Here is a 12,101-nt window from a genome sequence, read left to right on the forward strand (position 1 = left end):
GCTTAAAAGGATGATTAATATTCTATAATAAGCTCATTATATTAGAAGCCAAGTTCCACATTGTTGTGACCAATATAGGAATATCGAAATAAACAAATAGCATTTACATGATTATAATTAAAATATTATTATCAATAGTTGTAGGGTTACCTTAATTATAGTCAAACAACGAAAAATCCTACAAATGAAATATTAGAATAAACAAAAAAATCGACAAGATTATGATAATTTTAAAATGCCATTTAGAAGTATAGAGTCTAGAGCAAGGTAGGTGGAACCGGTATCGGGCACCATACTGGTTCTTCAGTGGCATGAGTCAGTATGGGCCATGTCGGGCCTGTACCGATGGAGGAGACGACACGCAGACCGTGGGAGAGAGGAAAAGAGAAAGAGAGAAGGGGGAGAGAGAGGGAGGGAGCCCGGCGGAGGCCGCGGGAGCGAGGACGCGACCAATTCCCAGAAGGGGTAAGGTCAAGTGTTCTTAAAAGAAAAAAGAGGGAGGGAGCCTGACGAAGGACGCGGCAAATTCTCCTGTTTCGAACTAAACAGGGGTCCAACTGCGACTAAAAAATTTTGCAGACTTCACTTAAAAATCACGAATTTTTTTAAGCCCCGGTCGGACTCCGGTTTTGAAACAGGAGAACCGGCCGCGGCCCGGCCTCTGCTGGCATCCCGCCCTCTCCCTCTCTCCTCCGCTCACTCTCTCTTTCCTTCTCCTTCTCCAGCTCGAACAACGAATTTCATTTTCGTTGCCGGAATTGTACCGGTGAGCCACCGGTATGGCTCGAACAACGAATTTCGTTTTCGTTGCCGGAATTGTACCGATGAGCCACCAGTATGGCTCGGAACGACCAAAACCGCCTGGTTCGGGACGATTCCGCCGTTCTTGGTCTAGAGTTACCTTAATTATACTAAATCAGTGAAAAATCCTACTTATCATTCAAACAGATTACTAAGCTGGTATACCTACCTCCAACTCCGCCTCCCCCCCCCCCCCCCCCCCCAAAAAAAAAAGACAGTGGAACTCAGGGGGTCATGAGTCTTACTTTTGTCCTGCAGCATCACATGAAAGGAGAAAAGAAAATCCAAATTTTCATTGATCATCTATAAAACCTCTGATTATATAACTCAACACAGAAACTTTTAGACTCTTAAAATACCCTCCAAACCGCACTAATTACCGTTTAAAGAAACTATAGTAGAAGGAAGCTAGTAGAGCTTTTGCCTTTTTCCCGGCTTGAGAGAAGTTGAATGCCTCCATTTTCTGCTCGCTTGAAAAAGGGACTGCCGGAAAAGAGACGGCGTGGTTACCGTCGAAGGTAAGGACAGAGACTTCTCCTTTTTGGAATGGCACTACTATTATTGACTGGACAATAATCACTTACAATAACTGAGCCCATCAAGGTTCAATAAGACTGAGATCGTTTAATCTTGGCCCTTGATTCAAAATAACCCAATAATAGCTAAGAATAACAAAAAATAAAAGAAAATACAGTAAATTGAAACTAAATAAATTTAACAGAAAACCTAAGTCCTGTAGCAATCTGACGCGTCATGATGTGATCTTGATCTCCATCATTCACTGTAGCTGCATAGGAACTAGACTCGAGTTTTTTAGTCAAAGCTGCATCAACTTGATCTTTATTTTGATGTTTAATTCATAATGTTCCACTATTGAATTTTTTGGAGTACTCTGAACAAATTATAAACTCCACCTGATGTGTGATCCCCTTGAACATGATTGTACTTGATTAACATATTTCTGGACCCGCTCTGAATCAGGTCCCACAATAATAATCAAGCTAATCAAGCTATGAAATAAGATCCAAATATATGTTAAAGTTCTGTGGAACTTTAGAAATGTAGTTACCAAACAACAAACAATTTTTATTAAAAGCTCTAGTAGGGAAAGCTTTACTACCCAAGCTTTACAGGAAAAAGCGCAACTACCTACAAAATGGCAAATGGGGCCTAAGCATTTCTAACAAGAATTACAATACTAGAACCAAGCCCCATATGGGTAATGATATATAACTAGGATGCCAACTATTCTTTTTTTTTTTCTCATTATTTTTAATTTTTAATTTTTTATCTTAAATAAAATTTTAACAAATACTCATATGTTTTTGAGTCAACGATGGGGTATATGGTGCCAATACTAGTACCAAGGTTTGAATAAAATTAAAAGATTACCAATAGATAGAACTGAAACATCACTTATCACTCCCCTGTTTTTCTCATTTTTGGCCAAACTAGTGGCCAGAAAAAGAGGGAGTGAAGCCTTACAGGATGTGCGAGGATTTCAGTGTTAAGGATGCCAGGTCACACTAAGGGCAAGTCAGATTTGCCGTCTTTTCCCTCCTTATGCCTCTCCCTTCCTCACTCCCTCCCTCTCTTTCTCTATCTCTATCTTGCACACCCCTCCATGACTAGACCTATGAGAAAAGAAAGCATGGCGTCCTGCTCATCTCTTACACTTTTTCTAGAAAACATGCAATCTAATCAGTTTGCACCTAGTCCCAGCCGAACCAGCATTGGTACTAGGTGGTCCTAATCGGGGCAAGCAGGATGTCCCGACCTAATAACATACTCGTGTTCCACACTCGTATTGGGTACCGCTTTTCTCTCGGAATACTACGATACCAATAGTCCTAAACCATTCTGCCTATGCCTAAATCCTTAATTTCTAGAATCAATGATATTAATTACGGGATCATTTGTAGAAAAAAAATTCCATTATCCTACATTGATGCAATATATTCTTGATGAATTTTCTCCCCAGTTATCAAGGCATTGAAGAGACGATCCTCATTTTTATAGTACAGTTTGCCAATGTCATACTTCCGAATATTCATATAATCTGCCAGACAATATTACTAACTTTTTTGTATGAACCCGTAATATGCATTGCTATGATTCTATACAGATCCGAATAGGGGTCGAAATCCATAGTTGCAGCTTACTGATTGATTCAAAGCTCTCATGAGATCTTGTTGGCATGCCTACCAAATAGTGAGAAAGTAACAGGAAACCCTTCCTCAAAAATCTCTGGATAGACTTAAAGCAGAACAAGATTTACCACTTAACCAAAATTATGATAAACACAGATATAAGCAACCACATTTGGAAATCCTATAATAGAAAAAAAAATCATAATATATTTTAAGTATCATTGCTTATAGTTCTACAATATATATACATATATATAATAAAGGTTCAGCTTCCAGCTCTTTTACAATAATATCCTTTTATTAGACCAAGTAAACACCCTTGTCTAGGCCTTAACTATTTGATGTTGGTATCAATTTGTGATAGAAAATATATCAAGTGTCATTTTTAGGTTTTAGATTAAGTTCAGAACAGGGTATATAGTAAGGTATATAATATCGAATCAAACCGTTTAGTTTACCCAGTACCATACCACACTGATCTTGAATCAAAATGGTTCTTGGTCTCGGTATGGGTTTGTGCCTACTCGATTCAAAGCAGATCGACTCAGTTCGAGGGCCGAATTGGTCCAAGTATCTTTAGACCCACCACCCCAGTTCTCACTCAATCCTACTTGCCTCATGCGAGCCTCTTGCTCGCAATTCTTCCTAAGGTTGAGATCCTCGTCGCTAAAGATTTTGACTTTTAGTTGTCATCACCATTGACAACGACACCAATGATGAGGCTGACAAAGCCTCTCCCTCTCTCTCTCTCTGCCCTCTCTCCCCCTCTCCCTCCGTTGGTTCCAGTACACCTTGGTCGGGAAGGTATGTACCGGTATGGTATCAAGCCTATAGCCGACCAGTATGGACCCCAACATTGGTTTGGTCAACCACCTTTAGAAATATTGTTTAAAATCAAAAATCATATTTGTACCATAAAACTAAAGACTTCAAAGTTGAATCTATCGTATAATTAGCCCTTCCCCATTATCTACTCCTCTCTCCTTTCTTTTGAGGTTGCTTCCACAAATTTATTATGTACACATCATGTGAGATATGGATTCTAGAATAGAGAATATAATATCAAAGTCGATAATTGTAATGTAGTTATGAATTTTTGTCAGAAAAAATGGTTTGTAGTCCATATCAAGGTACACCCTCTCAATACCGGGCCCCGCACTGGTGCCACACTATCACTGTCGGTATGGTGCGGTATGGGACTTATTCGGCATACTAAATCTTGGTACGCCCCTTGCACCATGTACCAATACCGAACTAGTACGGCATGGTATGCTCCATACCACTCAATTCGGTATGGTATGGCGAATATTGGTCCATATCATACAAAAAAAAAAAAGAAAAAAAGATCCAAGGGCTGCATGATAAGTGGATGACCTTGAAATGCATTTTTAAGGACAAGTAGCATTAGGCACACTCCCTATCCTATCATGCTTTACTATTCAACCTATATCACAATAACCATCGAGTACCGATTAAAAAGAAGAAAGACCGACACAAAGTTAATGTCAAAAATGAAGAACAAGATAAGATTCGTAGTTTATAATTAGCTATCAAGCCTTAATCCAACAGCATAGCAACATAACTAGAAATCTCTAACGTTTTCAAAAACAAAGTAAACAAATGTTTAGGAAGAAGACAATATATTCCATAAAAACAGGGCATAGCAATATAAGCATTACTTTCAACAGTTTGTTTTGATTCTTTAGACTGCAAACCAACATTAGCCATCCAAATCACATCTTATACTTTATCCATCCTTTGTTCAAATTGATGTTGTATATTGTGAAAACCAATTACAGGACAAGCATTAAAGTTTCCAAAACTAGAACAACTAAAAATTTCTACATTAGCATATAACGTGTCAATTTTATCAAAAATATTAATGGGAATAAATTACCATTCCAACAGCTCTAGGTGTTAAGAGTTAATGCTTCTCCAAAGAGAAAAAAGTAGGACCATAGGGAGCTTGTGATGGAGTACTTGGTCAGTTTCGATCATCACAATGAAGTAAGTAGGCACCTCTATATTATGCTTATTGAATACCTTGGCAAGGATATAACGAGGTCGAGCATTAATTCGCCTAACAACGTCCACAAGTGCAGAGCTGACCTTGTAGTTAATTTCTAAACTTTCTTCTGGAGCTGCATAAGGAAAAGAAACAAAACAGAGTTTTTTATATAGAGTTCTGATTAAGAAATTAAATTAAAATAAAGATATTTCAAAGACAATTATTTAATTATTCCCCATAAGATGCAATTTGATTTCATATAAGATTACATTGAGTTGAGCATTTTACAGTGTTATGGGTCTCCTGATAAGAATGAACAACAGAAAAGTATCTTCAAAAGTTCTTGGGTATTATTGATAAAAATCAAGCACATGCACAGATCTTTTGCTACAAGAAAGCAAATCTGATGGAACTTATCAGTTGGAGAGCAGTCAATTTTGGTTAACACAAAACTTTTGAGAATATCTTTCATTTCATATCAAGGATGAACTTGAATGAGTCATTCCATCTTGAGTCTTGACAAGATTTGTACACATGAATGAACACTGTAGTAGCATTATCGAAGAGTAACATATTCTAGCAAAATATGTCAATTACTACAAAAATGTAACTAATATTGGCCAACCATAGCAAACTAGGAAAATGGATACCTTCACTTATGTCAATATATAATACTGAAAATTGCATTAATGTGTAAACTAGTGTGACTGGCCACAAGTGGTCATAAGATAAAATAATATCAGGAGTTTAGGACTCAAGTGTATATACCCATAATTCACAAGATTTATCCCAACTCAGATTCAAAAGAGAGATTAGAGATGCAACATAGAAATTGTATATACAAATGTTTGAGCTAGTCAGAGCAAAACTTTAGCAGACGGACCCTGTTATAAATCAAGAATAATAAAGATATATTTCAAAACTCTATATGCACCTATAGTTCTTATCTCATGCAAGGTTCACCGTACGTACCAAACTGAGCAGTACGGGGCGTACCCATACTAGTTCGGTACCGATACACGGTATGGGAGCGTATCGATACTCGATACACTGAACCGGCCTCGTATCATACCGTACCAACATAGTGATAGGGTGGCACCAGTACGAGCCCGGGTACCGAGATGGCATACCTTGATCTCATGTATACCGGTTAGCTGTACAGATTAAATTATGACCCATCAATGTTTAAGGACATCATATGCCTACTGCTTAGTTCCAGTATGGGTTCATAACTAGCAATCTGCTTCTTAATTAATCAGGTTCGCTCTAGAAAATTTAGCTTTATCATTTATACAATTTAATGTCAAATTTATTTTTGTTAATAGAAAGAATGTTGATAGAAGTGTCTTGGATTATATACTCTGAATATTTTTATGAGAAAAAGATATAGAAGGAGAGATTTAGCATCTTTTAGGTCTTAACCAATAAACCTTAAGATAAAATTATAAACTTGCTTAACTCTTTTGTATTATACTGAATTATATTGTGAAACAGTTTAATTTGTAGCAACCACAAATTGCTTATTACAAAGAATTAGGTAACTATGCTATATATATAGACTATACACTTAAACAGTTTCTTTAATATCGTTCCTGCATACTACTTACAGGAGCCATTGATTATATATTTAGGGATTATTTTAATTTTCTCTTAATAGTGGATTAATGCAGCATTCTGCAGCCTTTCAACTCCTCTAGTTTCATGACATTAGAATTCCCAATTTGCACATAGGACCATTTGCATGACCTGTGGAGATTGTCCAGTGAAATTAGCTCATTCAAGAGGAAATTCCATAATTTGATTTAATTCCCGTTTAAAGCACATAGTGATAAACTTTCCAATTCTTGAGCCTTGATTTCAAGATAATAAAGTGCTGATCCGAAAAAAATGATCAAAACTGACAAATTTGAAGTCATTGCATGATGTCTAAGATGACATATTATTACTCCATGTTTCACAAGAAAATGACTTTCCAATTTTATGCATTACTCTTTTGGGAACACACTTCTCAATAGCTGCTTTACGATATGCAAAAATGCCTGCTAATGGTTGGCTAATAAAAGGTATTTTACTATGTTTTAGGTCATTCAACAAAAGAAAAGTAGGATTTAATGCAATAATTTCAGCCTTCATAGTGCTTTAAGAGGATACAATTCATGTAGCAGAATTCCAACATACTGTTGCACCATCTAAAAGGAAAACATAGTCTGTTAGGAAGTTGTATCCATAGCATAACTAATCCTGTTGATATCACTATGACCTTCTAAAATTAGTGCAATTTCTAATTTACTGCTGAACTAATGTACCTAAATTTGTTTCTGAAGCATTCCAGTTATTATTGCAAGGTTACTCGCTTATGGACTCAGCAGTATCTGGTCTAGTGCAGATTGCTATGCATCCTAAAAGCCTAGGATTTGAGCACATTCTTCCTGTGATCCAGGGTGCCAAAATTCATTACAAGAATCATAGGCGTAGACATAGCTTAGCAGTCAAAGTAACTAAACTTGTCTAGGATATTGTCAACATGATACTACCGGGTCTTCTATACCTTAAGAAGTCCTGCTAATAATAATATCCATAAGATCACGCCCATGGTATGAAGGGTTTTAGCATGTTATAATGCGCAGCGGAAGTTAGGAATTTTAAAAATTTCTTGATAAAGTTCCTTAACATAAAACCCTTATAAGCCAAGATCACCTTAATGGAAGCAATCAAATAATATAATATAAATGCAGAAATAGAAGAATACCTCTAACGCTAATCCAATATGCAGAATTTCCACTAGGTGCCCAAGTGTTCACCCTCCAACGTTGATCCACACGAAAACTTGATTTAAGTCTTAAGCTCCAAAGACTTTGATCCTTAATGCAGAATTCTTAAAGAACTCTAATGGCTTGCTTTCCTTTCCTTTCTATTTTTCTTTAACCTTCTAAAATCACTTCTAATCCTTTTGTCCTAAAGAAGACCACCTTGTCTTGGCTTAGGACACACTAGAAGCAATGCTAGAAAGAAAGAAACTAATGTAAGAAAGAAAGAAGAGAGGAGTGGGGTGGAGTTGGAATGATGAAACCCATGGAGTGCTAGCCTATTTATAATAGGTGTAGGGATGCATCTCCAAGGGATGCATCCCATCCACACATCCTTTCATGAAAGGACATCATCTAAGGGCCATATCAAATAAGAGGAGGTGCAGATCAAGTGAAGAGGTGTATCAAATGATATGTCCTTTCATGTGGTGCCATATTTTGACCAAGTCAACATCACATGCTAATCACATGTCCATCACGTCTCACCTCTTGATCTTTCATGATGATGATCCAAGGGCTCCAATGCAAGGCGCCATTTACTTGACCCATTATGTCTTCATCCAATGGTGGGATTAAGATCCAATGGTCAATTATGGTAGCCATCCTCTAACCCAATCCAATTGGGTTAAACCAACTCTCCATTATGTCTTCATCCAACGGTAGATCAAGATCTAACGGTCTAGATTGAATGATTTATTAAATCTAATCCAATTAGACTCAAACCAAGCCAATTAGGTGCCAACTCTTGGCTAACCCATATTAGAATATGATCTAATCAAATTAGATCAATTAAGAATCAGATTCGAATCCAATTCGAATCAGATTCGAATCCAATTCGAATCAGGAGCTAAGGTTTGCAACACCTGCTAGGATGTTTATCTTGCAAACATGATCTAATCTAATTAGACCCTTGATAAGTTTTCTTGTGTGTGACCCATTGGGTTCCATACTTAGCCAGCAATAGGTGTGAGTGCGAGTTGACCCAACTTGATTAGAACTCTTCTAATCGATTTAAGTCCAAACTGCGCGAACCCGAACTTAACAATTAGAATCCTTTCTAATTGGTGATCGAATTAAACTCTTTAATTTGATCAAACCTATAAAACAAGATTGACGTCTAGCAACGTGTCATGTCTACCCGGAAAATATGGAATTTGGTGGAAATACCAAAAATACCCTTCAGTGGCAAGTTACCATGCAATTCAATCCTTTAATCAAACTGCATCCCAAATATGTATATGAGTATGAATATATGTCAAACTCAATTTCATATTCATATTTTTCTCAATCTTTTAATGATAATTCAAATAATGAAACATTAGAAACTCTTTCTAATTTTCATTCTGCTTTGATCAAAGGCTTCCTGAATTATCATATGATTAGAATAAATAGGATGCTATCTTCTCTTACTAGAAGTGATTAATTCCTTGTTGACCTACTCATAATCTTCGTACACAATCCACCATATCCAGAAGACCTCGTACATAACTTATTGTCATGAATGAGTGTAAACCAAAACATAGGTTCATGTGCACAAGATACCATGGTGATCTCAGGTCAAAGGATCAGTTGCACAACTCCCACTAAGAGAATCATCTTTTGACATGTAAGTAAGACTTCATAAGATTTCTCTTTGTAGGTCAATTCAGTGAACTCATTTATCTAATGAGCACCCACATCTTTGTATTAGTGTCTCCACACAAGTGATTGTGAGATCAATCACCCTCTGCATCGAGCATACATAAGATGTGCCAGTCTTTCCGGTAAACATTGATCCTCGACTCAATGTACCAATGACTGGAAATATTTAAGATTAGGATTTTAAGATTTTAGGTCTCACTAGTATGATCTCATCATAGCCTCAAAATCATTGTCTTAATTTAAGAGGTTCATCACAAATATAATCAACAGCACAATGCCTTTATTTATATTAAATGTCATGTACATGATTTAGAAAATCAAAAGAAAATCCTTCACAATACATATTGCGATTGGCTTGTAGGGCATCTACTCTTTCATGGTATGCCATACCGGCCCGCACTGAGCAGTACGGGGCATATCGTACCATATCAGGCGGTACGGAGCATGCCATACTGTACCGGCATCCTATACGGATGGCGTACCGACACTCGGTATGCCGAAAAAATTTCGTACCATATTATACTGATACTGTCCTAGTGTGGCATCGGTATGGGGTCCGGTATCGAGACGGCGAACCTTGATCACACCAGCTTCTCCTAAGTGTTTCATTTCATTGACAACGAAATGGTTTTAATCTGTTAAAGGATTATTAGTACATTGACTACATATCCTACAATAATTCTCTATTGCTTTCCTCCTTAAACATGTATCACACTCATCTATTGAACCAAGTGATGCTTTGCTCCTTTGATGCGCATGGCTAAAAGGATGTGAGGCCAACTAATCTGTCTTTCAAATGAAAAAGTTTTAAGGAAAAAAATGACAAATTAACTTCAAGAAGGAAGCAAAATAAGAGTCAAAAAAGGAAAGCATTGAGATGCCCAGCAATGGTAGTTTCTATGAAAGATGTAGAAGATATGAGGCTTTCTAGTGAAGATGCCCCTCAAATGTTAAGGTCAAATACTTGATATATCCAAGGCCACCAAGGACTCAGCTATGCTGGGATTTTCCTTACAATTATAACTGGATTCACAACAATGGAACTTCACATCAACGATTCATATCGAGGTCATCCTGGTTTTCCTACAAAATGGGATGCACCACTTCCGCCCCGCCTCGACAGCAATCTCGGTCAGGCATCCTAGTACTTCCTTGCAACACGCTTTTTTTTTTAATTTCTCTTGGAGATTTTATATGTTTATTTGTTTCTTAAGAGTACTTGGACTTCAAAAATAATGTATTTAGGATAAATTGGCCCTATTTAGTGCACTCTAGGGTTAGAAGCTATGAAAATATATTTGTATCAATTTTTCTTTTTGTCTTTATTGATTTTTTTGTCGCTAATATTTAACAGTAATCCTTTATGTAATTTAGTAGTTAAATTGACCATTAAGATATTTGCATAATAGGTAGCATGTGCGTAATAATAATATAACAATGCTAATTTTTCTTTCCAAAATTATTATTCTATTATTTTAATAATTAATAATTCTGAAAATATAGAATCTTGCTACTTGATCTTTACGCTACAATATACCACAATCTCGTGGATGGTTTTCCTTGTTTTTCTTTATTTTTGGCCATATCGATGGCCAAAAAAGAGCTCATCTTGACTAAGAGCTTCCCGGTGTCAAGCAACCAACCACCTTCATCGAAATCCCGAATCATGAAACTCCTTTTCCATTCCTCTTCCTCTCTCTCTCTTGATTTAGTGCTAGATGCTAGGGTGATAGGCATCAGAGCTTGTGATGACTCAAAAGAGGCAGCAGTAAAACAACCCACATCAAGTGTGGGACTTGGTCCCACTTTGAAAAGAAAACATGATTAGCAACATTGCATGAGGCCAAGGGGATGCAGTTCCCCAACTGCACCCAGGGATGGAGACCCAAAGCATCAAAACCATCAAACACCACCTGATCCCACATTAATTAAAAAATAGAAAAATATTTGGAATCACCTAAGGAGCAGAGGTAGCAAGGGACACACTTTTGCTCGCAACCTCACAGTTCCCTTCATGGATCGGGAGCTTCCAATCATCCAGATCAGCAGGATAGGGCTATGGATCGCATGCTTAACCCCCATCTCAGGTGGGACCATCACAGGACAGGTGGAGCATCTTGCATGTAAGGGACCTAGGGTCCATCATTCACCCCACACCCCAACAATATGAGAGGAATGGGATGGGATGTGCAAGACACCTCCGGTTGCAAACAAAATTCCATGCTTCATATACAAAGAAGTTATAGGCCCAGTAGAAAAGTTGTTTTGGCTGTATCAATGAGTTAAACCAGAATTTAATGTAAAAACAATAAAAAATAAAAAAATAAAAAATAGAATAAAAATTAATTTTTAACAAAAGCAAACCTAACTTAATCCTAGATGATTATAGGAGGCCCTTTTATGTATTTTCTGCCACAAAATGACACCTAGGAGCCTATTTTTTCCATTGGTGGGATAATCATCCATTTTCTTCAACCAGCAGCTCAAGTTTAGCGCACGGCAATCATCAAATTTTCTCTGTTTTGTTTCTCAGGGCTCGTTTGGTTCGCGGGAAGCATTTTCTCTTCTAGGAATATGATTTCCGTGAAATAAATTTCTAGGAAGAGGATGCCTAGGAAAGTACTTTTGGCATGTTTGGTTGACCATGGGAAAGTGACAAATTTCCAAAGTGCTTATGTTTAGTTGACCATCCAC

At 37.2% G+C, this 12,101-nt stretch overlaps 1 protein-coding gene across 5 annotated transcripts in view; it reads right to left on the bottom strand.

Moving 5' to 3' along the window:
- LOC103717358 (ketose-bisphosphate aldolase class-II family protein) overlaps positions 1-12,101 on the bottom strand; it is a 75,962-nt gene that overhangs the window by 11,413 nt on the left and 52,448 nt on the right. For all 5 annotated transcript variants that reach the window (XR_015974729.1, XR_005507714.2, XM_039117701.2 and 2 more), the window contains one exon: positions 4,995-5,092. Coding sequence is in view for 3 of the 5 variants with exons in the window: in XM_039117701.2 (XP_038973629.1) it covers positions 4,995-5,092 (98 nt within the window). In the remaining 2 variants the exon portion in view is untranslated. The remainder of the gene's footprint in view (positions 1-4,994; positions 5,093-12,101) is intronic.

Source organism: Phoenix dactylifera, chromosome 18, assembly GCF_051530095.1.
Source record: "Phoenix dactylifera cultivar Ajwa chromosome 18, Ajwa_hap1_PhDact_Kaust_v1.1, whole genome shotgun sequence".
NCBI classification, from domain to species: domain Eukaryota; kingdom Viridiplantae; phylum Streptophyta; class Magnoliopsida; order Arecales; family Arecaceae; genus Phoenix; species Phoenix dactylifera.